This window comes from Mustela erminea, chromosome 5, assembly GCF_009829155.1.
Source record: "Mustela erminea isolate mMusErm1 chromosome 5, mMusErm1.Pri, whole genome shotgun sequence".
Taxonomy (NCBI): domain Eukaryota; kingdom Metazoa; phylum Chordata; class Mammalia; order Carnivora; family Mustelidae; genus Mustela; species Mustela erminea.
The window spans coordinates 55,316,801-55,344,276 of NC_045618.1; the positions used below are offsets into that span (position 1 = coordinate 55,316,801).

General features: G+C 43.8%; 1 protein-coding gene across 1 annotated transcript in view; it reads right to left on the reverse strand.

Annotated features, from left to right (window-relative positions):
* RYR3 (ryanodine receptor 3) overlaps positions 1-27,120 on the reverse strand; it is a 511,070-nt gene extending 483,950 nt beyond the window's left edge. The window contains exon 1 of the mRNA XM_032343182.1: positions 26,823-27,120. Within this exon, the coding sequence (XP_032199073.1) occupies positions 26,823-26,873 (51 nt within the window). The 5' untranslated portion in view covers positions 26,874-27,120. The remainder of the gene's footprint in view (positions 1-26,822) is intronic.
* Positions 27,121-27,476: the final 356 nt, after the last annotated feature.

Genomic DNA, 27,476 nt, shown 5'->3' on the forward strand with positions numbered 1-27,476 from the left:
GGAGAGGAGAAAGGAGTTGAGGGAAATTGGAAGGGGAGGTGACCCATGAGAGACTATGGACTCTGAAAAACAACCTGAGGGTTTTGAAGGGGCAGGGGGTGGGAGGTTGGGGGAACCAGATGGTGGGTATTAGAGAGGACACGTATTGCATGGAGCACTGGGTGTGGTGCAAAAAACAATGAATACTGTTATGCTGAAAAGAAATTTAAAAATATATATATATATAGGGGAATGTTTTCTGGGAAGAAATGACTTTTCGTTACTCAAGTCAATATTACCAAAACACATTTGTTCAACCTTTGGGTGGATTATGGTCCCAGGTACAAGCTGTTTTGTAAAGCCAACAGAGGAGTTTTCTTTTTCAATGTGGAGTCACATGATGAACTGGAGCCTCACCTTCAGGGAGAGCAAAGAGTTTCATTCTCTGGCTCACAGACACGTAACTTCTTATTACTCTGTGGTAATAGTGCTTTGCAAATAGCAAAAACAAAAATTGCAGCAAGTGAATGCAGAGTTTTGAATTTAAGCTTGCAACAGCAGTTCAGGGTTTCTCCTTTGGCAGAGAATTTTCAGAATTTTTTAAAATAAGATTGCCAGGAGCACCTGGGTGGCTCAGGGGGTTAAGTCTCTGCCTTCGGCTCAGATCATTATACCAGGGTCTTGGGATGGAGCCCTGCATTGGGCTCTCTGCTCAGCAGGGAGCCTGCTTCCCCCTCTCTCTGCCTGCCTCTCTGCCTACTTGTGATCTCTCTGTCAAATAAATAAATAAATAAATATGTTTAAAAAAGAAAAAATAAGTAAATGAAATAAGATTGCCAAAAGCTGCCTATTTGGAGACCCTAACCTTTCTCCATTCTACTAATAATTTCTCCAAAGCCAGAGAGATCAAGAATTCCCACGACACGGGTGCCTGGGTAGCTCAGTCGGTTGAGCATCGAACTCTTAATTTCAGCTAAGATCGTGATCTCGGGGTATAGGATCGAGCCCTGCGTCAAGTTCCATGCTTAGGGGAGTCGGCTTCTCTTCCTCCACCCCTCTCTTTGTGCTTGCTCTCTCTCTCTCTCTAATAAATAAATAAATCTTTGGGTGCCTTGTGGGAGCTCAGTTGTTAAGGATCTGCCTTCGGCTCAGATCATGATCCCAAAGTCCTGGGATCGACCCTGGGTTGGGCTCCCTGCTCCATGGGGAGCCTCCTTCTCCCTCTCCCACTCCCTTTGCTTGTGTTCTCACTCTTGCTGTGTCTCCCTCTCTTTCTGTCAAATAAATAAATAAAATCTTTAAAATAAAAAAAGAACTCTCCTTCTTCTTCAAGAAAAAATAAATAAATCTTAAAAAAAAAAAAAAAGAATTACTACTACAGAGGAAAACTGCAAATACCCAAGACATCTTCCTGGATCACTAAGTAATCAAGCTCTCTGGAACTGGGCTGGATAATCAGAGACCAAAGCAAAAGCCTACTTCCATTCCTGGAATGGATCACTTCCCACTTTATATTTACCTTACTTCATCTGAAAAATGGAATCAAAACAGTGGGGACTGAGTATAATAATGCATGGCAAATTATTTTGAAAATATCAAGATGTGTAGATAGGAAATACTACTAAAGGAAAAGAAATGTTTTTCCACGGATAGGAACAATCTCTTTCTCAGAGACAGTGAAAAATAGGCAAGCCTGATCACAAATCACTCTGAAGATGGAAAGGGCTAGAAATTCAAAAGATTCAAAACATGGTGAAGTGAGAGCATCTGTAAAGTCAAATGAGGGGTTGAGGGAAGCACAAAATAGTGACAAAACACCCAAAATAAATGCTCTTGTATGATTCAGCAGGAGGTTCCACAAAGGAGACAGTACAAAGAGAAACACAAGGGGGGCAGGGTTTGTTAGACTGTAAAAGAGAAAATGAATAAGAGATAAAGGTTTTTATTTTGCATTTGACAGCAAAGGGCAGGTTAGGGAAACTGGGACCTTGGATGGGGGTGGGGGGAGCAAAGAGCCACCCCCATGTTTTTAAGGAATTCATAACTTTCAGAGGGCCTGTGGGAACAGATTCTCTTTACTTACACCATGACGATGCTGCAAAATATTGTAATCTTATCAAAAACAGCTCTATATATTAGCTGGTGGCTGCTTTTTGGTGGTGAGAAGATAAAAAAAAATCATGCTCCCTCATTCCAATTTCCCATTTCAATTATCAAAAAGAGCTTTGCTGCGGATGTTCATTTCTGTCTCAGTTTACTGGAGCAATTAAAAACAACCCACTCTGTTCAAAGCCTTATATTTACTTCTCCCCCTTTAGGATCCCATGAGATGAGGGACTTTAGCTAGATAAATTGTCCTAGATGGCATTTTGTCCTCCTATAATATTACCTATGAGGAGGGACCTAGGGGACAGAGTTTGAACAGAACTTCTGAGCCGTGAGTTAATAGCAACAAGAAATGCCCATTTCCTTTAGATTTTGAGGTTAAGTCTCAGAATGTGGCCATGAAATTTACAGTTGCTATTGCAAGGTGAACCAGAAATCTGAGGCATAAACTCAGGTACCGGGAGCAAATGTTAAAAAAATAAATAAATAAAAATCATGCAGTTCTGAAGAGAGACATCTTTGTTTCTGACTTTGAATTCTGGCAAAGAAAGGTTCTGAAAGAGGAAACTGATACAAATTGGCTTTAACTATAGTCAACAAGATCGCTGGTGATACGGGGTACATGAAACTAGAGACCTGCTTCCCTTGAAAATGATTTGTTAAACTATTGCACATTATGGAATTTCCACCTGTGAATATGTTTTCAATCTTTAGACAGTGGTTATCAACTCCTCAAACAGATACATAAAGGCATGGAGGGCTCAGCCATGGAGGCTGAGGCATGGCCTCAGCCATGGAGGGCTGAGATCTCAGTATTAAGATATGAACACTAAATCCCAATTAAGCTGAGAAGAACAAACACGCCTCAACTCTAAAATAGGCAGAAGAATTTCCTTTATGAGTGCAACGTTCATTACCTTGTATTTTTCCCCCAATTCAGAAAAACTGAGTTTTGAGGCCATGCAACAAATTGTTAGTTTTCTAAACCTCAAACTAGAGAAACTTGCAGCCAGAGGGGCCAGGAATCAGCAAAAGCTCCCTGCAGGACCACTGAGGTAGCATATGCCGCCCTTCCTAAATGCTGAAGTAATCCACTCCCGGCAGCTCTGGGGGCAGGACCTCCTGCTCCACTGGAAAGCAAGGATCCTGCCCATCCCTTCCCAAGCTGATTCTCTGACTTCCCCTGCTGAATCATTTACTTATCATGCTAAGGAGGGACGATGCACCTGGACTGGCCAGGTGATTCATTAGACCTAAATTCTGCTTCCAGCCCTGCCACTAATTTGCTGTGTGGCTCTGGGTAGGTCATCCTGGGACCTCAGTTTCCTCCTCTAAAGAAGTATGACTCGGGTCTAGAAATGATTTACAATCTCTTCGTGCTCGAGATCTTTTTTTTTTTTTTAAAGATTATATTTAAATTCTAGTTAGTTAACATACAGAGTAATATAAGTTTCAGGTGTATAATATAGTGATCCAACACTTCCGTACCGCACCCAGTGCTCATCACAAGTGTCTTCCTTTATCCCCATCGTTTACTTCACCCGTCCCACCATCCACCTCTTCCCTGGTAACCATTAGTTTATTCTCCATAGTTAAGAGCTCTAGGGGTGCCTGGGTGGCTCAACTGGTTAAGCACCTGACTCTTGGTTTCAACTCAGGTTGTGATCCCAGGGTCTTGAGATCAAGCCCCTTGTTGGGCTCTGGGCACAGTACAGAGTCTGCTTAGAACAGTCTCTCCCTCTCTCCCTCTGCCCTTCCTCACTGCCCTCCCCCCCTCACCCCATCTCCCAGCGCTCTTGCTCTCACTTTCTCTCTCAAATAAATAAATAAATCTTTTTTTTTTTTTTTTTTTAAGAGAGCTCTAATGTCTTTTTATTTTTTAAAATCCTTTTTGGATAGAAAGCAGTGACTAGTAAGAGTTTCTGCCATCCTACAAACTCTGGGTACCTCACTGAGGAAGTAAATTTCATGACTGCAGTCCTTTCTGCATGCTTGGGCTTCTAATATCAGCCTTTTCAATGGGGGTTCCACAAAAGAAGTGAGCTTTAATGACCTATGACATCCCCTCCCTGTGATAAATGAATTCCCTCCTATGCAACTAGATTGGTACTGGTTACATACAACCCTTAGAATTGAGCAAACAGCCACTCAGATCACTTTCCGGGTTGTGCGGTTTAGATGAGAAGCCCCAGTTGAGAGAGGCTGTAAGGTATCACCTCAGAACCATTAGAGAATGATAACACTAAAAGGGCTAAATAGATCGTGCTTTTCCAGTGGTTCTCAAGGTGTGGTCCCCAGACCAGCAGCAGCATCTAGAAACCTGTTTGAATGCCAAGTCTCACTCCACCTGGTCCCCTGAATCAGAAAGTCTGAGGATGGGGTTCAGCATCTGGCTCAAAACCCACTCAGGTGATACTAACACATCCTAGGATTTTCAAACCACTGTTCTAGTCCTTATACATTCATTTTCAGTGGAGGACTACAGGAGCACAGAAATGTCTCTTACCTAAGCTCATACCCCCAGTGCCTTGATTAGAACTCAGGTGTCACGGACTGAAGTATTTCCTCCCTTCAAATTCATATGCTGAAGCCCAAACCCCCAGTGTGACTATATTTGGAGACAGGGCCTTAAAGAGATAATTAAGTTTAAGGTCATAAGGGTAAGACCCTAATCCAACAGGACTACCATCCTTATAAGAAGAGGAAGAGGTACCAGGAATGTGTACACAGGAAGGGAAGGTCACGTGAGGACACAGCAAGAAGAGGGCCATCTGCAAGCCAGGGAGAGAGCCTCACAGGAACCAAACCTGTCAACACCCTGATCTTGGACTTCTGGCTTCCAGAACTGTGAGAAATAAATGGTTGCTATTTAAGCCACCCAATACATCACATCTTCTGTTTCTCCAGACGGGAATATTTTAATTTAATTAAGTGATTTTGGAATTCTGAAACAAGCCTCCAACACTTAAAGAGAGAATGGAATCTCTAGGATGGCCATTCTGTCAGCTCAAGCCCCGGGCTATGTATGTGCACAGTCAGATGCAGCCCAGAAGGTAAGTTCTCCATGTAGTGGTCTTGCTGTGGTGATGGGGGAGCTGTGGCCCTTCATAATAAGGTTCAAAAGGGCTGCTAAGTCAGGAGAAGCTAAGGAAGACTAGTAACACAGGGTAAGTGCTGTTTGTCTTTCCAGAAGAACCAGGCGGTAATATTGGGATGGGTCTCTAGGAAGGAGAGGGACCAAATGTCCTTTGGACAAGCCAAATCCAGTGAAAAGGGCCTCACACACACCTTAAGCTCAGCCTGTCCTCTTCCTCTCTCTTCTCCATCTGGCCACAAATCCTTCCTCCTCATGAGGAGCCCCATGGCTCAGGTAATGACACCTTTATCCCTCTGGTCATGCTGCCTAGAACCCCTAAGTTCCCCTGTGACTTTCTTTTATTCCCTCATCTTCTATATCCATCAGGCAGAGCCCAGTCCTGTCCATTCTGCCTCTGAGGTAACTTTCATCTTCTGTCTCTTTTCTACCTGGCTGCCACTACTTTCAATGACACTTGTATCATCTCTTAGCTGGACTAAACCTGAAGGCTTGTAACTGGACCTCTGGTCACTGGCTTAACTCTTGGAATGCCCTCTCCAAAACATGGTCATAAACCTTCCCTTCAAAACACCAATCTTAGACAAGGCTCTTCTGGGCTCATCTGCCCTTCCAGTCTGGCCCTTGGACATACCCCAGCGCCTCTACAGGCTGACCAGCAGCATGCCTCTCTAGTCCTGGATCCAGCCTGCTCCTTCAGCCCTTTGGGTACCGGTGTGCAGAAATCCTAACACCTTCTGGAAAATGCCGTGTGTGTGTGTGTGTGTGTGTGTGTGAAATGTCATGGATGATAACGACAACCCTCATATTCCCCCTACCAATATAGAAACAGAATGTTATTTTTTAAAAACATTTACTTATTTGAGAGAGAAAGAGAGAGAGAGCTGGGCAGAGGGGCAGGGAGAGGGAGAGAGAATGGTGAACCAGACTCCCTGCTGAGCGTAGAGCTGGATGACTCAGGGCTCCATACCGGCACCCTGAGATTACGATCTGAGCTGAAATCAAGAGTCACCCGCTTACCAACTGAGCCACCTAGGTGCCCCAAAACAGAATATTATTACTCTTAGGAAGGAAGTCATCTCCTCCCTCCCCCCCCCCCAATCGGCAGAGGTAGCAGCCATCCTTGCTTTGCAGGATTTTCAGTCTCTTGTTTTCCTTCAGAGTTGTACTACCTGCGTATGTACTACCCATAAATAATATATTGTTTAGTTTTGCTTGTTTTTGCGAGAAACCAAATGTTTGTAGTTTTCAAGGACTTGCTTTCTTCACCATTCTCTTCACAACATTTACCCACATTGTTGCAGGTAACTGTAGCTAATTCATTTCACTGTTACCTATAAAGGTTACATGAAGATACAGGGCAAACACACTTGTTCCATTCTATTGTGGATGGGCTATTTCCAGCTGCTCAGTATTATGAACATGCTTGAACACGTGAGTTTCATGCACGAATTTTGAGGTTATATCTAGAGGAACTGCTGCTCCCCAGGGTGTCTGGAAATTTAACTGTACCATGTCAACTGGCAATGCCGGGTTGTTTCCAAAAGTGGCTGTACCAATGGACAGTCATGATGTATTAACATTTTCCTGTTGATAAATTCAGAAGTTTTTAAGATTCAGCACCTTTATTCAAAAATTATAATTATAATTCTTATAGACTGTATGTCATGAGTTTTTGTTTATTTATCCACTCTGAGAATCCTGACTTTAGCTGGATGGTAAGTCCATTTAGTCTATTATAATTATTGTTACCAATTACCAAGGAAAACTTGGTAATTTTCCTCTCTTAAATAATCTTTGATTGATTTGTATTGGCCTCACATTAACTTGAGAGTGTTTCTTCTCTTGTTACTCTTTTAAAAGACGTTGCAAGATTAGAATATTCAGTTATTTGATTCTTTGTAGTTGTTGTAGATTTTGCCTACAAAATTTACCTAAACCCTGGGTTTTTGGAAGTCACTTTTTTTTTAAGATTGATTTATTTATTTTAGAAGGAAAGAGCGAGTGTGAGTGTGGGGAGGGGCAGAAGGAGAGAATGTTCAAGCACATTCCCCACTAAGTGTGGAGCCCAACTTGAGCTTGATCCCAAGACCCATGAGATCATGATCTGAGCCGAAACCAAGAGTCAACGACACTTAACTGACCGAGCCACCCAGGTGCCCTGAAACTTTTTTTTTTTTTTTAACATACTGACTATTTTATTTAATAGTTTTCAGAAGTGACCCATTTTCCTTTTTTTCTTCTTGAATCAATTTTGCTAATTTATACTGTGAAGAATTTGACGTGGTACCTAAGTTTTCAAAATTATTGGCCCACAGTGGTTTATAATCTCTTAAATCTCTGCGGGATCAGATTCAAAAATGATATTCCTCATACTGTTTACTCATGCCTTCTGTTCTTTTGTACGACAGCCTTTCCAGATTTTGAGAAGCCTTGTGAGTTTTTGTACTGTAACACAAACTTTATGTGCATTCTTAAATTCCCTTGAGCAGGTTCTCTCTGGCTCTTGGACAAAGCCCACCTACGCAGCCTCCTTCCGCTGTCAAACCCAGAAGACTGCTGAGTGAGCCTGCTGACAGGAAACACGCTGTGCTCTCTGACACTTCACTGAGCTTTTGCTACTCTTTTTATCTCACTCTCTTGGTCTGGGGCTTGTACCTCCCAAATCAAAAAGTATTAGAGAAAAACCTTAGTTTCAACCTAACATTCTGCTTTCTGGAGTACCAGGACTAAAGCAGTCTTTGAAAAAAAACAGATTTTGTCTTTGTTTTATAGAATCTTTCTTTTAATTTATTTCTGCTCTTATCTTTATCATGTCCTTCCTCTTCCTTTTGCTAGGTTTATTCTGCCTTCTGGTTTTGTAAGTTCTTAAGTTAGATGATTAGCCATTTATTCCAACCATCCTCTGTCTCCAACATGGGTCAGTAAGGCAGAGGTCAACAAACCAAGACTGGTGGGCCAAAACTGGCCCACTGACTGTTTTTGTAAATAAAGTTTTATTAGAGCACAGTCATACCCATTCATTTTCATATTGTCCATGGCTGCTTTTGTGCCATGAGAGTAAAGTTGAGTTGTTGCACCAATGTTGTAATGGTAAATAGTGGTATTTTACTATCTGTTCCTTTATAGAAAAAGTTTGCTAACCTACACGTTAAGAATAGAGATTTTTTCGGGCGCCTGGGTGGCTCAGTGGGTTAAGCCACTGCCTTCGGCTCAGGTCATGATCTCAGGGTCCTGGGATCGAGTTCCACATCGGGCTGTCTGTTCAGCAGGGAGCCCGCTTCCTTCTCTCTCTGCCTGCCTCTCTGCCTACTTGTGATCTCTCTCGCTGTCAAATAAATAAATAAATAAATAATCTAAAAAAAAAAAAAGAAAGAATAGAGATTTTTTCTCCAAGTCGTGCTTGAGTTATATCACATGAACATTTCTATTGGTATGTTCATAACTCTTCTGAACTTAGTGTTTTCTCATATATGGTATGATTTCTTTGATCCACAGATTATTTAGAATGTGTGGGCTTTAAACTTCCAACCATGAGTCTTTCCCAAGGCCATATTTTGGTTCTTGATTTCTAATCTAAATTTTTCTATGATGACAGAAAGCAGATTGTAGTAGACAAAGTAGTATGATACTTTCTAAAATTTTTAGAAATTTTTATTCCTAGCCTAGTACAAAATCACCTTTTAAATTTTTAAATGTGTGTTTGAAAATAATATGTATTCTGTAGTTGTTGGATGTAGTATCTCATTACTTGTACCTTTCAAACCTTTCAGATCCTTATTAATTGTTTTATCAATGAATTATTGAGAATTGTGGTAAAGTCTTCCACTAAAGTGTAGATTTATCAATTTCTCCTATAGACTGGTCATTTTTGCTTTATCTTTTCAGATATATATCAATTAAACCTTTAATAACTTCCAGATGAACTAATTTCTCATATGAAGATGAGGAGTCTCCCAATTCACTTCTGATAATATTTTTGTTTAAACGTTTTCTATGTCTAAAGTGTATCTCTTATAAACTGTATGTCATTTAGTTTTTGTTTATGTATCCACTCTGAGAATCCTGACTTTAGCTGGATGGTAAGTCCATTTAGTCTATTGTAATTATTGTCATATCTGGATTATTTTGAGCTTCTAGTTTTGTATTTCTAATTTTTTCTTCTTTTAGATTGATCGACATTTCCCCGACTACATTTTCTTCTTCTTTTATAGAGATTTTCTTTCCTTTATCTACTAGCTAATTTAGAAATTTTAACTTACATATTTAACTGAAAGTCTAAAATTAATCTTTACCCTCCTATAATAAAAAAATGAATTATCATCAACCATCTCCTTCCTGATTTATATGCTATTATAGCTCAAAATTTTGGCTATACATCAATTTTTAACCACAAAACTTAATGTTATTGTTTCATGGAGACCTGTTTACCATTTTTATTTGTTTTAATTTCATTTTAATTTTGTTTTTTTTTTTCTTTCATTTTGTTTTTCTTACCATTTCTTCCTTTTCCTCAGAGCCTCCTTCTGGGATCATTTTTATTCCTTATATATGTACCCTTAGTTAAGTCCTATTGGTGGCAAACTTCCTTAGATTTGTTTTGTCTGTAAAGGTTTCTATTTAGTCTTCACTCCTAAAAGATCATTTTACTGGATATCTTATTTTTAGCACTTAATACATAAATATATACTGTATGGATGTTTTTATCACAACAGAATTATTTTAGTATACATGTATTTAAAAATTACATAATGGGGCACCTGGGTGGCTCAGTGGGTTGAGCCTCTGCCTTCGACTTGGGTCATGGTCTCAGGGTCCTGGGATTGAGCCCCACATCGGGCTCTCTGCTCAGCGGGGAGCCTACTTCCTCCCCTCTCTCTGTTGCTTCTCTGCCTACTTGTGATCTCTGTCTCTCTGTCAAATAAATAAATAAAAATCTTTCTGAAAATTACATAATTATTATATTTGGTATATAAATATATATATTGTATATTTTTTGTCACAGCAAAATCACTGAAGCATTATCATCACTAGGTGAATCAAGGAAACTAAGAGTCTGTTTTCTAATTTGCTACAAAGAATTAAACTATTAAGAGTCTATTTTATTTTCTAGTTAAGAGTCTATTTCTAATTTGCTACCAAAAATTACTTAATTAAATCAGATTATGCTTCAGTACATCCTCCTAAATGTGGAATTAGCAAGTGATCTACTTTATACGAATGTCAGCAAATTAAAACAGCTATAAGATAACAGGTGGGATGAATTTAAGGACAAGTTATTTTGCTTTAACTATGTGAATGTACCCTAAGATCCTAGGTATTGAGCATATTTGCATGTGTGTATGTGTTTTCAGTAAATATTTCATTATTTTATTTTATTTCAGTACAGCTGACACATAATTTAGTTTCAAGAACATTTTAAAGTCAATATTTGAAAGAGAGTGAATCAATTTTAAAAGATTATTCTTCCAAAGGTTCCAAAGTATATGTATCTAGAAAAAAGCTGTTAACTCTAACATATTTAAAAAATGCAGTAGGATAAAGAGACTGAAGACCTTGAACGCCAACCCTTAAAATAGGTTTTCTCAACTCTTCTCATAAAACTTCAAAGGTCTCAGTCACTTAAATGCTCTGCTTCTGGGAAAGCAGCTACCTGGAAAGGAGGTGAGGTGCTTGCATTTACAGAGGACTGGTGAAGAGGAATGCTTTAAACCCTCAAAGGTAACCTCCTCTACCTAAAATAAAGCCCAAATCCAAACGGACATATTAAAGCAAAGTGATGCCATAAAAGACCCTGAAGAGCCAATTTTCATCTTGAGAAAGAGGAACAAAACTGGAGGCATCATGCTTTCTGATTTCAAACTATATTGCAAAACTACGGTCATTAAAACAGTATGATATTGGCATAAAAACAGACACACAGATCAATGGAACAGAATTGAGAGCCCAGAATTAAACCCCAAAATATACTGTCAATTTATGACAAAGGAGCCAAGAATAACAGGGAAAGACACTCTCTTCAACAAATGGTGTTGGGGAAACTGGACAACCACATGCAAAAGAATGAAATTGGACCACTTTCTTACACCATACACAAAAAGTTAACTCAAAATGGCTTAAAAACTTGAACATAATGCCTAAAGTCACAAAACTCCTAGAAGAAAACATACACAGTAAGCTCCTTAATGTAGGTCTTGGCAATGATTTTCTGAAACTGACACAAAAGTAAAAGCAATAAGAGCAAAAATAAACAAGCAGGACTACATCAAACTAAAAAGCTCTCGCGCGGCAAAGGAAATCAACAACAAAATGAAAAGGCAAACTACAGAATGAAAGAAAATATTTGTAAGTCACATATCTGATAAGAGGCTAATACCTAAAATATATAAAGAACCCATACAACTTAAAAAAAAAAGACCCAACCTGATTTAAAAATGGACAGAAGATCAGAATAAAAAAATAGACTACCATGTGTCAAATTGTAAGAAGAGATCATGCTGTGATGGCAAAAGATTTTGATGTTAAGGAATATTGAGAATATTAAGAACCAGAGTAGCATTTGCTAGTGTGGCTCCAGCTTCTTATACACAATACATGTTCCACTTCTGATCAAAATGTACCAAAGAGGAATACTTCTCCATCCACTAAAATGAGAGAGCCTGATGCAAGTGTCCTTTCAGAAACATCAATTTCCTTTTGTCACTATTAATTCTTCACTTATTGAACACCTTAATGAATTTTAAAACCCTATATAATAGTTTGAGCCAAGTGTATTTTCCTGGTAGTTTTGAAACCCCATTTTCTAGTTTTGTTTTTTATAAGATTTTATTTATATATTTGACAGAGAGAGAGATCACAAGTAAGCAGAGAGGCAGGCAGAGGGAGGGGAAGCAGCTTCCCCGCTGAGCAGAGAGTCCGATGTGGGGCTCGATCCCAGGACCCTGGGACCATGACCTGAGCCGAAGGCAGAGGCTTTAACTCAGTGAGCCACCCAGGCGCCCCTCATTTTCTAGTTTTTATATAAATCTCTTGGAATATTTATTAGCATCACTCATGTCCCTCAGTAAGTACTTCACTGGGAACATGAAAATTGTAGCTTCTTAGGGAATGAACTTAAATAGTTGATGCTGATCCACTCATGGAAATCTAGCCTAGAACTGCAATAACAGCTCTTACCCGTAGAGAAGAATATTCACCAGTTCAGGAGCTCAACACTCCTCCAGAAGTCTCTAAGGCAGGGAGAGGGAATGGGCACGGGGAGGAAGAAGAGGCAGGAGACAGTCCCTGAGCTGGTAAACGAGATTTGGTGGGCATCTACAAAAGCCAATTAATGGAACAGCTTCTATTGCCCTGACCTTGTGTTTCCTTTCACTGGCCCCTGCTGGCCTACATGCTTATTCCAGGGCTAACCTTTACCTGTACTTATAAATATTTCCAGAGAAAGACCAGAAAAGGAAAGCTAGAAATGAGGAGAGGGAGAAGGTGGAAAACAAGTGAGTGAGGGGAAAAAAATGCAAGATTAGTGAGCAAGGGATGAAGGAAGACAGAATAAGTAAGCATGAGAAGGAGGAGGGGAAAAGCAGGCTCACAGGTTTAGATACATTTGAATGGATGCCAGATCTTGGTTTATTAAAAAGCTGTAAAGCGATTCAGGCATTGGAATGGCAACGTTAGATCCAAGACGACCATGACACCTCTGTAACATCTGGAGAAGAAAGCTGCAGATCCATCTTAACTAAAACCCATGGGAAATACATGTACTCAGAAGCACATTCGTGCAATGTCCCCAAAACTGTAATGAAGCTCCTGATGAAAACAAAGAGAGGATTGCCTGGGGCATTCACTTTAATGACACCGTGTACATGAAGGAGAGAGAAGCCGCATCCGAAAGGGAGGCACAGGACCTGAGACCTGAAGGGAGGAATCCAAGAGCAGATAACGGAGGACTGGGTGGAGGAAAGATGCTCTGATGCATGGCCCTCTGCTTTAAACAGATGTGTGAGCGAACAACGGTGAGTCTGAGAATAGACAGATGGAGCGCTCTAGAAGATAAGGGCGTTCACAGGCAGAGCCATGACAACACTCCACACAGGGGAATCCGATGACACTACATAGGTGGACACTAGAGGCAGAGTTTTGTTAAAAACACGAGGTATCAGATTTCAAATAAATGCATGTTTCCTCTTATTTTCTCCATGTTGCTTTATTAGGCTGGTCTATAAATGTTTATTCAGCACATGTCGTAGGCTCTGGTAGGCAGCCCATTGGGCATACACCAGAAACAACAACAAAACCCCAAAGCCTCTGAGTTAACCACACACACACACACATACACACACACACACACACACACACCCCTTTTACACTTTATGGAAAAAGAGTCAGTCCCATTAGAAGTTCTCACTGACTGGGGTGCCTGGGTGGCTCAGTGGGTTGGGCCTCTGCCCTCAACTCAGGTCATGATCTCAGGGTCCTGGGATCAAGTTCCGCATCGGGCTCTCTGCTCGGCAGGGGAGCCTGCTTCCCTCCCACACACTGTCTGCCTTTCTACCTACTTGTGATCTCTCTCTGTCAAATAAATAAATAAAATATATAAAAAAAGAAGTTCTTACTGACTAATTCAGAACGGAACCTACAATTTGTGAACCTGAAGTCCCTTGTTATAAGTAACTAGGTAAGAACAGTCCATTTGGGTGTGCTGAATACCTAGTCTAAGTAATGAGGACTTGCAGAAACACCGAATCAAAAAATCACTCAAGAAATCACTGAGCCACTGTGTACGTGAATGAGCACTGATTGGGATCCTAAGAAATCTAACTAAATATGGAAGCCCTTGCCCCAGAGAGTTATTCAGTCTTGCAGGGGAAACAGAGATTTATGTACCATAAAACAAAGTTTGTACTATGATCAAGTGCCAGCTTAATTAGTCCAGACAACAATAATTATCAATTACTTGGCAGTCATATTCCTCACTCAGCTTTTAGCAAACTTTAAACAAATCTGTCTTGGAGATAATGCCTTACTTAATCTAAAGGAGCATCTTGAATGTCAGGAATTCCGTACCTTGTCATACGTGAGAGAGATGTCTGAAGCAAAGGGATCATATTCTCCCCAATGACATATGATACTTAACCTACGGGCTAGAGAGAGGTTAACCCTAAGGCTCTTTTACTCTCAATCCCCAATAAACCTGCTTTTTAATTGTCAATTGATTTCAGGAGTTTAGACCAGATCTGGGAGCCTCTCTGGCTTCGAGAGATATTTGCCTCTCTATGTGTGTTCTAAAGGCCTCATCATGAACATGAGGACATGTTCATGCACTTAGCACAGCCAGAGACCAGAGCAAAGCCTGGGGAATCAGTCAACATATTCGTCATCATCTAACAGACAGCTGGGGGTCCGGCACAGGTTCCCGTTGCTGGTTGGACACTCGAGCTGGGACTGCAGCCTTCACGTGTTCAGAAAATCAAGCAGAAACACATGCACACCCACCGGTTTTCATTTGGCTGAGGCTTCTAAGAAGCAGGTGGAAGAGCTATTTAGATTTTCCCCCAATTAATTGAGTTAGAAATTGTAGTAAATAAAGAGTTTTAAGCACGTTTCCTACCCTCCCCGCCCCCCCACCCCCCGAACAGTTCCCAGATCATGAAAGAGCAGCTGCTGTAGGATCCCAGGTGGCTCACAGAAGCCCAGGCTGGGCGTTTGCTGGGAGTACTGCGAAGGGAGCCCCGGGCAATAAGACCTCCCATCAAAATACGTATTATGTCATATCACAGTATGAGGTAGGTACTGTGCAGACTACAGTTCTACAAACACCACCATATTTGTCTCAACAGCCACATCAGAAGCTATTAATATCCCTATTTTATTTATTTTTTAAAATTTATTAATATCCCTATTTTAAATAGGAAGAAACCGTCAGTGTCTCATAGCTTATACATAACAGATCTAGAATTCACACTGCCGTCTTTCCCTGAGCCTTAACCACTCTCGTAGGAGACGCTGCATGTGGTTACGGGGTTGGCAGTGATGGCAACAGTGGTAAGGGTGGTCTGGACATGGCATGTGGTACCAGAGAATCCATCACATTCAAGGTCAATAAGAAGAGAGAACTAAGATATTCAGGGTTTTTAAAAAAAATTTTAAATCTTCTTTTTAAAAAAAGATTGGTTTGGCTAGGCAAAATTTATACTAATTACAGTCATTTCTGTGATTTGTACAATTATGCTTAATTAGGAGCCAGTATAATATTTATGTACAAGAATAAATAAGTCAGATTAACTTTGATCTTAAATTTATTTGATTATAATAGTGAGCTCTATGCATATGTAAACAGACTTCACTGTTGCCCAGGTTCTAATATGCACGTGTGACACCGTACAGCATTTTATACTTTAAAAATGTGCTTTCTGAGGACATCCCCGAGTACCAGATAGTATCAGATGATAGAGGAAAGGAGGCAGCTAATACTAATAGAATATGGTCTTGCTCTGGAGAATGTTGGAATCTGGTCATTTCATCCTGACCCCTCCCTGAGAATTAGTTATGATTTTTACCATCCCACAGATTAAAAAACTGAGGCTGGAATATATGAAATATATCATTCATATAGTTTAGTCTTTATTCACAATTTAAAAAGTGAAATGTATTGCTACTGAAATACTGAGATTAAACACCAAGAGAAATCACCTCCTTACTTCAAGGAAATCACAAACCCAACCATTCTCTATTATTTGGGGAAATGCTGGTTTAATTCTTTTAATTAAATTCCCCAACTGCTTAGCCCAGTTAAGCTTTCAGTTGTTGGGACCTGCTTTTTGAGTGAAATAAAGAGCCAAGTAGGGTAATAAAACCTATTCAAAACGAAGGCGCCGTTACCTAACCCATGTGCCTAGACTTCCTATACACCTGTCACTTGGCAAGGAGCACAATTTTATTTTTTTAAAGATTTTATTTATTTATTTGACAGGCAGAGAGGCAGGCAGAGAGAGAGAGAGGAGGAAGCAGGCTCCCCACTGAGCAGAGAGCCCGACGTGGGGCTCGATCCCAGGACCCTGGGATCATGACCTGAGCCGAAGGCAGAGGCTTTAACCCACTGAGCCACCCAGGCACCCCGGAGCACAATATTTTAACTAAATATTTACTCTCAGCCAGGGACAGGGAAATTGTTAATAGGGATTACGTGGCTAACATTATCCAGTTTAATTCCGTGGAGAGCAGGAAGGGAAAAGATGGGCATATCACTGGACTGAGAGATGGGATAAGAATCAGAGGCCCATACAGGACCCCCAGAGGAAAGGGCTAAAGTGTGTAACAAGAAACAAGCTTTACTTTAGGAACATGCTTTGCATCCTTAGTCAAGAGAATGATTCAAGAAAGTGCATAACAAGATCCTTACCGCAGGATGACCTTGTGTTGCTAAAAATACAGTGAATTCCCAGAAAGTCAAATTTCCATATTTAAAACATAGGTTGAGAAAGAAATCTCCCCAAATGAAGGACAAATTGTCTATGTTTAGGATTCTCCAAATAGTGTGGCCCATCCGTGGACAGGAGTAATCAAAAATTGCTGGAGGAAAAGTCAATGAGTATTTATGTCAAGAGGCTTTGCAAAGTAGACACTTATGAAATGACCCATCAATCTGAGCTCCTGAGGCCATGTCCATTCCAGATTCATTTCCAGTCACAAGGCCTGGTCACATTATAGCTAAGCAGAACACCAGGAATCAAAACTATGGAATAATCACAGGGCATTGTCCTTTTGTACTTTTCAAAGATAAAATAAACGCGCAATGACATTTGGAATAGCTAGTGTGCCTAACGTCAATGTTTATGCTGTTTGTTGAGACGGTATCTGTAGCTAATATTTATTGGGGATTTACTATATGTTGGGCACTCTTCCAAGCACCTAACACAGATTAACTCATTGCATCTTTGCTACAACCATCTGAGGGGGACACTATAATCACTCATATTTAACACATGAAGAAACAGGCACAGAAGTGAAGAAACTGCCTCAGGGCACATATTTTAATAAGAATTACTTTTTGCAAGGTGCCTGGGTGGTTCATTCCATTAAGCATCTGCCTTCGGCCCAGGTCATGATCTCAGCGTCCTGGGATTGAGCCCTGCATCAGGCTCCCTACTCAGAGGGGAGTCAGCTTCTCCCTCACCCTCTCCCTCTGTGTTCTCTCTTGCTCACTCAAATAAATAAAATCTTACAAAAAAAAAAAAAAGAATTACTTATTGGAGTGCCTGGCTGACTCAGTCGGTTAGGCATCTACCTTTGGCTTGGTTCATGATCCTGAGTTCCTGGGATGGAGTCCTGCATCGGGCTCCCTGCTCAGTGGGGAGCCTGCTTCTCCCTCTCCCACTGCTGCTCCCCACCCTCCCAACTCAAGCCCCCGCCCAAATAAATAAATAAATAAAAGTACCTTTGTACCATGGAAGTATGGAAAAGTTAAATTAAGTGTTATAAGTTCCCTGAAGTGACGGATATCCCTGCTATCTCAAAACAAGACTGAGCCCCCTCTTGACCCTCAGCCACAGGGGGGCACTGGATATTTAAATGCCTTACTTATTTATGTCACTGCCAGCAACTTGGCCAGGGCCAGCGACAGAGTACTTGGTCAGTAAATGTTGAATGGACACCCTGTTTTCTTTAACTTTCACCATAGCTGTATCTATGTGACAATTTGAAAGGGTTTTTAAAAGGCTAGCGCGATCTGGATTCATTTTGATGATCAAGTCTATCATTTATGAAGCCTATTAATTTGTCAGCATGCCAATCTGTCTTTTCTACACTGTGATAAATGATACACTGTCTTCTTTGTTGACATTTTCATCCAAGGACTTTGATGTGTATTGTGAGCCTGATCCTACTCATAAAAATATTCATGCCTTCTAGGCAGCTTATGCACTTGAAATGTGAGGGTTCATCCATGGCTGCAAATGGGAAGGCAGCTCACAGGGCTGCTGCAGAAGTGTTTGGCTCGGCTGGAAGTGTTTAAGACTTTTTTGTTTGAAGGTGTCCATCGGGCCCACCTTTCTTTGCAAATAAAGCCTGATTCACACATTTAGTTACCTGTCAGGCCCCAAAAGTGTTTAAGTTTGTGAGCCCTGCGATATACAGGTAGTTGGGGATTCAGAGTAGCCTGAATTGAAAGCTGTCATATTCCTGGAGTTTATCATCTATGGCTCATGCTTTAGTTTGATAGGAACCTTTTTAGGTGATTGGGCAATGAAACATCTTTTTTTCCCCAAGCTAGTCCTTCCATATACGCATACCTAATTCTCCTAATCTCCACGAGGAGACGTGGAGTCCCTTCACTCCTATTTTCAAGGCATCCCTGAGATAGAATCATTACTACTCTGTCTTTACAAATGGATGAACTAAAAACCAAGGAAAGGGCAGAAAATCCGCCTAGACAATGCCTAAAGGCATCTGACAGAAATGCTATAGAAGAGAGAAAATGCTTTAGCTCGGAGTTTACCTACTTGCCTAGTATGTTCTCTGTTACGTTTCTCATCTTAAAATCCCTCTTAGAAAGAAAGGAGGTTTGTTCAAGACATTCCTAGAGTTTATTCTTAGACTCCCCTTTTCTGGCCAGCCTAGACAGAAGAGAGGTCAGCGTAGGGGTGGATCTCTGCTATGGGTCAGAACAACAGCCATGTGTCCTGAATGATCAGTGATGAGGATCACAGACAGATGACATTTCACGAGGGCTCACAATCCTCCAGGTGGGGCTGCCCTACTCTGACTTGACCTTCTGGATTCAGCTTTCTGATCAATGCACGGTGTGGCCCGCTGGATCCCTTGTGCTGCTCTAGTACTATTTACAATCTGAATCTGGCCCATGGCATAGAATGCCGCTGTCCAATAAATACTCCTTACAGTGTGGACATTTATGTGCCACTGATAGAGAATTTTCCATTTCTTCCCATAGTCCTACTGACGAGCTCTCTTGGCTCAGGCCCATTAGAGAACTCAACTGTGAAATTATCAGAGAGTGAATGCGGGGCCCTGAGACTGGTCTGTTAAGAAACACGTACCTTCCAGTAAGAGCCTTTCTTATTTGCTCTACTGGGAGCCAGGCAGCTCTCCTGCGCATTCTCCCCTTTTTCGGTAGGAATGGGTCTAAGTTGGCTTTAGGAACTCTGGGCCATCTCCTTGGGATAACAGTGAGTAACCTATCAACAAACATGATAACCGATAACAGACTTCTGTTGCTTGAACACTGTTCTACTTCAGCAAGGCAACCCTTAGCTCTCACTTTGACAAAGAGTTACCTCGTCTTCTAAAAATCTGAGACTTTCTTATTCTAACCATTGTCTCCGATTCTGAACTCTGTAAAACACAGTACGTATTAGCATCAGTCGTGACTGCAAGTGGTGCTCTTTCCAGCGCCTGAAAAGAGGTTGGCCCCCTTCTCCCATGTAGTTCAAGGCTTCCTCTCTGATCAAAGTTCGTAAGTAGATAGAGATGAGACTTTCTTTGTCACCAGCCGCAGAGCCCGACTTCTGTGCCCTGAGTATTCCTCTGTCTGCTCAGGGCTCCCCAAGATCCCGGCAATGCTCACTGAGGCCTGCCCCTCTCAATAATGTTCCCAAACACCCTCATCCTTCACCAGTCCGACTCCTGTTCCTTCAGGAACAGGCTCTACTCAGCCGTTAATGATGCTAATCATGAACGGTTCCCACTGAGCTAACCATTTCACAGATCTGTATTTTGACAGAGGGAAGTCCTTGAGTCAATGCCTTATTGCAAAAGACGATTAAGAAAGACGGCCTTCTGTGCATGGGTCCTGTCAACACTGACACCAACCCAGATTGTCACCCTGACACTTTCTTTCAAGCCATGCTCATCACCCTTGTTGGTCCCTGTAGCATCAAAACCACAGAGACAATGAACTCAGCAGAAAAACTGTTGATGGCCTGTGAGATTCTGCACAGTAGTTCTGTCTCTAGAGCTCTCTCCTGCCTCCTTTGCGCTCTTAAAGTAAGCCGCAGCCAGCAGCTGTCACCCCAGAGGGGATGGCTCAGGGGGAGAGACATTTCCGAATCTCTCTGCAGTCTGATTTGAAGACGGAATGTTTGCTTTCCTTCTTCTTGGGCACTGAGTCCGATAAAGGAGGCCTCAACCTCCCCAAGTGGACAAGCTGGTGTGGGCGTTGGGAGGCCCGAAATCAGTAAGGATCCATTGCTCAGTGAGGTAAAAGGGGAAAGGAAGCACAGGCAGGTCTTGTGTCTCAGTGCTTCCGCCCTCCAGGACTGTGTCCCACCGGAGAGGACAAGAGCCCAGTGAGCTCCTGTGGAGTCAGCAATGTGCCCTGGGCTAGACAATGGAAGGAGTCCGTGTGAGGAGAGGAGGCCCAGCTTTTATTTCTGAATATTGCGTCATCAGTCTCGGATCTGATCTGAACTTTGTTTTCTAACAATCAGAAATCAGAAATGACATAAGAAGGGGAAAAAATAATCTTGGCGCCTCACAAGGCTCCTCCCGGTAGCCAGATCGGGAGCAAGGTGCCAGCACTTTTTCCTCCCTCTCCCTGAACCGAAGAGGTGCTATGATGGCAAAACTCACCGAAGCACAGGGAACTGCAGTGGCTGGAAATGTCTTTGTCCCTAAAATACCCCACCAGTTTCGGAACAAGAAGATGGCTTCGAGGACACCAGCCAGAAGTCTGAAGCCAGGAAGACCCGACGTGGTTCCCTGGGGAGACAGGAGGGCCTGCAGCCTCAGCATTGTGAAGATCCCACCACAGAAGCATCTGCTTCTTCCAGGTGCGACCAGAAGGAGCTCTGCAAAAGCCCTGAGTCCCCAGACAGATGTGACTGAGGCAGCAAAATCCCTGAGAGGAAAAAGCAGGGCTGGCTTTATAGAAAAGCTGGTCCCAGTGCTCTGGGGTGGGGGGCGGGGGAGGAAGAGTGGGCTCATAAAAGAGGTGGGAGGGAAGAAACAGGAGGGTGGCTTTGAAAGGAAGAGAAACGGGATCTAATAAGGAAAGGGGTCCTATGGGAAATAGTTAAGCTTTGGTAATTTTCTGAGAAGACAAAAAATAACTCTATTCTCTTTGGTGGCTGCAATCCTGGGGGCCTGCCTGGCCTTTTGAAGGCTCTGACACCAACTGACTATCCTTCTCAATCAAGCCTTTCAGTCAAACAACTGTGAGATGAGCTGGTGTTTGCTTTAGTGAAGTAACTTCTCAGCCCTGGGGCTGAACCAACGCGGAGGCAGGGTCATAAGCCTGGGGTGAAGGTTCAGGCCTGTGGCAGGGGGCACATTAGGGAAAAGGAAAATGTGGTGTTTTTTTTCAACAACAAGATCTCATCACAAGCAGGACTGACATCCTGTGCAAGAGAAACACAATGATAATACCCTGCAAAACACAGCTCGTCTCTCATTTGGGGTATTGCTGGAATTACTGTTGTCTTTCATTACACTTCTGCGAAGCCATTAAAGCAGATTCTATCTCCCTGAAGTGGGGGAGAGGAAACCTCAATTTTCTTAAATGACTCATTCAAGGTCACAGTGAGCTAGGACTGGAATTAAGAATTCCTACTTCGGAGTTTAATTTTTTATCTTTTATTACATTTCACTCCTACTGGATAAACCTTGTATCAAGGGTAGCTTAAAGACCTCTTCTATATAAGCTAAAGCTCATATAGAAGGGTTTATAATGGATGGGGGATTGTGGGAAATGAGCTAAAATATTGGTTTCTGAAGACATGAGACCTTCACAGCCTATACATGATATTGGAAAGAAGCATTCCAAAGGATTCCAAGTCAATTAGAAAAAGATGGAGCCAGTGGCTTCTTAAACTCAAAACTCTTCAAACAGTGAGGTAAAGGAAAACCCAAATTATGAAATAAAAAATCCTTCCCAGGAAGGAGTGAAACAAATTATCACAAAACAAGCAGAAGAAGCAAATAAACACAGAGAGACATAATACGATCTATTTTGATACAAACACTTTCTAAATAACTATCAGAGTATTTTGCTCTCCAGATAAACTGCTCGTACCCTTTTTTCAACATTTTCCCCCTCACATCCGTCCTAAGGAATCTGAGAAATAGATTTATTTTTCTCCTAAATCAATATTAGGAAAGGAATGAAGAATTGCTTAAAAACCCTATTTCACTGAAGTGTCCTCATCCTGCTTAAAAATCAAATCAGCCTACGAAAAATTATGCAGAGACATCAAACATACCTTCACCTTCAATCAGTCACACCTTCTTCACCTGCGCACCTGTTCTTGGTCTCACTTCTCTTACACTGGGCTACAACACATTCCAGTATGTCCAAGTTCACAGTCACCATCACCTTGTGACCCTGGAGCTCAGCGTCTTCAGAGCCCTAAGGACAAACCTGCTCGTGTGTCATCAGTGTCTCAGAGGTAGGAGTCATCCCCTAGTACCGACACAGTCTCTCAGACGCAAGTTCATGTCTTCGGGAGAAGGATCTAGCCGCCCCCCGGGGCACTGCCCTGGAAAGGAGGGGATATTGGGCGTCCAGCTATTCTGAGACAGCTCCTACTGAGATCAGCTCTCTGGAGCCAAGGGAAAAGAGACTGAGAAGATGGGAAGTGACACTGGGAAGCCCAGAGCATTGGGAGAGTCTGAGTTTTGTCACTTTAAACATCAAACCTAATTCGGCAGGACGGCCCAGGTATCAACAACATATGCCTGGGTATCGGAGTCTGCATTCTAGCACTCCTTCCATTACTACTTGTCGTCATCCTGAAACACTGTGTTTGAAGAAAGAAGTCACTCGTGTCTGCCTCCCTCCTTGAGAAAAAGCAACCAAAAGCAAGCTGGGGCATCATGCCGATGTCACGTAAATGGACTCTGCTGAGGGGAGAGGCAAGGAGGGAACCACCAAGTGCACGTTCACTGACCTCCCAACCTGGGACAACGTGCCCTGGAGGGACTTGGGGACTTGGGCTCACCTTAGTGCCACAGCACATATTCAGGAATTCGTCCTGGTCAGACTCCAGGGAGGACCCCAGACCAGGTTGGCAGTCTTGATTCTTAGCCCAAGTGCCTTCTCTCGTCCCTCAAGAGCTGCAAATTTAGACAGGGGGAAACCTTCCACAAGGAGGGTTGGGGTGGGCATCTCTGACCTGTCTTTAATTGAAACTAATAGAAACGAACATCTACCTCACTTTGAGTTCTGTTTCAATTAACTTTGTGGTGGAGAGGGGGTTGGCAAGGAGAAGGCTGTGGTATTTTTAAAAACAGTAAGCTGAGGTTTGGAGCTCTTTCTTCCTTTCTTTCCTTTTCAATGGATGCTGTAGCCACAGGGAAAGAAATCGGGGGCGGAGAAAACAGCTACTCCCTGGCACTCTCAGAGCGGGGTGCGGTGCCAGCCGCTCCAACCGTCTGGAGACAGGGTAATTGTCACTCCTCTCGCTGTAACTTCTTGCTTTCAGATGAGTGGCTGGCAGGTTTATCTGCTTCTGAGCAGCTTCGAACCACGTCAGTGACACTGACGACGTCAGCAAGAGCAATCGGAAGGCAGGATGATGCCACTGCCAGCAGCAGTGGGAGGGAAAATTTTTGCCTTAAAGAAAATTCTTAGGCTATCTGTCTGGCTGACTCTCTCTCTCATTGACTGAAATAACTGCCGGTGATTCGAGAAGGCCAGAGGGGATATGTAGTTCTACGCTGCCATTTTAAGGTCTGGGGTACGAAAGCATTTAGTTGACACGATGTGCTGACACTTCCAAGCCCCTTGAGTGGGCACTGCCCCTACTTAGGAGAGGATGGGCTTGAAATGTTTCAGAGGACGCAACCAACATGAATACCACCTCCTAGCAAGTGTCTCCAGCCCTGGTACACACACCTACGGTGATCACTGCAGTAAGCTTGGCCCATTTCATGTTACCGATCGTCCCAGTTGCTTTTATTTTTGTCGCTCTCATAATAAACAGGATACTAGAACCACCGACAGCTTGACAAGGATCCTCAACACAGTGCTATTCTTTGGTCTATTTTGTAAAAGTAGGTTTAAAAGCCTCTTCTGTCCAGAATGGCAATCCTCTAAAGTTCTCGGTTGCAAAGATAAGGTTCTTTTCCACCATCAAATACCAAACACCTTAAATGTTAGGACAAGGAGGCATTCCATGACCGACACATGGCCAAAATGCTTTAAAAGATATTCTCTGGGGAAAAGCAAGAGACCCTAAGGCAAAGGTGGGTGGGGGAGTCCAAACTGCAATAGCTTCTCCAATCCAGGCATATTTGAAGGTGAGAAAACCCCACTTCAAGCACAGCCCTGTGATTGCTGACTCCCCTAAAAACAGCAGGATAAAGTAAAAATTCTGTGCAAATGAAAATTTATGGTGACTGGGTTTGCAGAAATAGTTGTGTCTAATTCATGGATATGGAGAGAGTGTCACAGGTCAGAAAGCAGCAGCTCTCATGGCAATATATCGGGAAGACCAGAGCCTCTGGAGTAGCGCTCCACGCCAGCCAGTGGTGGGCATCTAAGTTAGACATTACGTAATGACAATCATCAGCAACTTGCTGGGCGACCACGGCCAAGTCACTTGATTTCCTATGCCTCAGTTTCATCACCTATCCATCACCCCAAGAAACCAGAGATGAAGATGCCCGCAGGGTTACTGAAGAACACACCTAGAAAACACTCCAGGTGATGACCAGAAGCAATAATAATGCCACATGGGGAGCCACTTGCCCCCATGGTCGCTTCCAGCTCTCCCTGGAAGCCATAACTGATATGCAGTATCTCTGCAACAGAGGTTCTTAACCTAGGTCCTTGGACCCTACATGGGCCATGGGTGGGCTTTAAAAAAGAGTCCAGTTACTCTAATCTCTGGGACAAGACACCCATAACATACAGAATTTAAGAACCACGCTCTACCCTTTGGTTACAGGGGTACCAAAAAACACTTACACTGCCTGATAGAGAGAAGAAGTCAGGAATGGTGACCACAGAAGCCAAGAGAAACACAAACAAAACCACCAAGCTTTCACGTCAACCCTGAGTCATCAATTCCACACTGACCCAATCCGTCAGAAGGGGATTTCATCAGTCAGTAATGCCTAGAAGACTGTTACTAATAAACAGAAGAAACAACTGATCGAGGAGGGCAAAAAGTAGGAAGTACCTGGTGTCACCCATCCAATATCAAGGACACCTGTTGGAAGGAAAGCTTAGGGATTCCATAGGGCTTTGGTTAGAACAGGCAGCTTTACAACAAAAAAGGCTATAAGAAGTGGCGAGGATGAAGCCATCCTGAGCTCTTGAGTGCAGAGTGAGAGATAAGGAGGGGGGTCTGGGTGCAGGATGAAGAAATAGATAATTCTGTCATATCAGAAGGTCATATCAGAAGGGTGGCACGTCCCTCTGTATCTCCCAAATGAGACCCAAGTCCCAGCCCTGACAGAGGAACCATGTTTAGAAGAGAAAGTCAAGGGTTTTGGAGAAGGGGAGGGCATGGTGTAAAAAAACCACAAGACCTAAACTGTGATCTTCAGAGACCAGGTCAAAAGGGGGCACTTAAAGAGAAGGAGACAGGGAGAGAAGGAATTTCATCCTAATTCCTGAGAGCTAAACAGCGCATATAAAATGATCTAACACTTAGAGAGCAATTTACAGTTTACAAAACATTATGACATTCACTATCTCATTTAATCCTTATCACCCTGAAACGCTGGTTATATTTTCTCCATTTTACACAAGAGGAAACTGAGGCTAGGAAGGGAGGATTATGCGACTTGCTCAAGGTCACCTGGCTGAAATCGAAGCTGGAACGCACCCCCAATGCCCTCCCACGCTTCCCGGTTGTCTTCCACCTTGAAAGGTTTTCCATTAACTCCTAAGGGGCAAGGTTGATGTGACTACAACAGATCCCTGCCCCCCAGCCACTTGCCCTAAAATCTGGGGCGGAGCAGCGCCCTCCGGTGCCAGGAAGGGGACCTGAGTGACGCGGAGCCACAGACCGGGGTTTCCCCCGTCCTGCGGGGCTCGGGGGAGCAAGCGGCAGAAGCCACGGCTCTTACACTCGGGGCAGTCAAGTAACGCTCCAGCAGCAGTTGCCGGCTTGGGGCTTAACGTGCGAGGGGCAGCGCTGGGTGAAGTCCCTTCCGAGCGATCCCAGGACCGGGACCGAACGCCAGCGCCCGCTTCTAGCACTCGGCTCCCCACGCTCGCCCCTGTCCCGCTGGTTCTTTCAGGCGGTTCCCCAGCGCACAGGGGGCACCTCCCTGTGGTGGAGTGCTGAGGGGTGAAAGCGCGGACCGACTCTGGGGCGAGCTCTTCCACTTCGGATCCTCCAGGTCAGGGCAACAGCGAGCAAACCCTGGCTGGAAGTTTGGGCATCAAAGGTTTCAGATCAAGTAGCAAGTTGCCCGGAGAGCCGTGGAGGTGAAGGTGGGGGTCTGGGGTGGGGGTGACGTTAGGGGAAGAAGGGACAGGCTAGAGAAGGTGTCCCTTCCCACGCAGCCCCTGGCGGCCCCGCGGGTGGGTGGCTGGTCCGCCTCTGCAGCCGGCGGGTGCGGAGAACGCGCCGGGCACCGGCACCCGGCAGCGGGCACCCGGCGCAGCGCAGCCCCTCCTCGCCCGGCTCCGCGCTCCTCCCCACCTGCCCGCCGCCTCGCCCCCGCCGCGGAGACTCACAGTCCGCAGGAACTGGATCTCGTCCTCGCCTCCTTCTCCCCCTTCGGCCATGACTCCCGAGGCGTCGGCGGTGCCCAAGCCTCGGGCGCCTCTGCTTCCCCCGGCAGCCGCTCGGCGTGCGCTGGCTGCTGCTGCGCTCTTTCTCCTCCTCTTCTTCCTCCTCCTCCGGCTCCTGGCTCAGCCTCAGCAGCGCCGAGCTAATCCCCGACCATATAGGGAGCTGGGCTAACACTCCACTGCACTGCAGAGCGCCAACGCCAACCAAGCAGCCCGCCTACCCCTCTCGCCTCTCGCCCCAGCCAAGTGCGCGGCGACCGCGGGCCGGGCAGAGAGCGCAGCGCCCGGCGCGCGGAGCGGGCGGGGGCGGCGCCGGGACCCGGGGGTGGGGTGCAGTGGGGCCTCCCCCGCACACCACCGCACCGCGCCGCACACCCAGCCGAGGCGCGCGCTCCGCAGCGACGAGAGGGTGCCCCCTACCCTGCTCCGATTCACAAACAAAGGCCAGTGGCTTAGCTTCAGCATGCTGAGATTGGGCTTCAGAGCCCTCTCGCTGTGCCCACTTTGCTGTCGTGTGTGTGTGTGTGTGTGTGTGTGTGTACGCGCGCGCGCGTGTGTGCGTGCCCGTGTGTGCGTGTATGGTGTATGTTTGTGTTT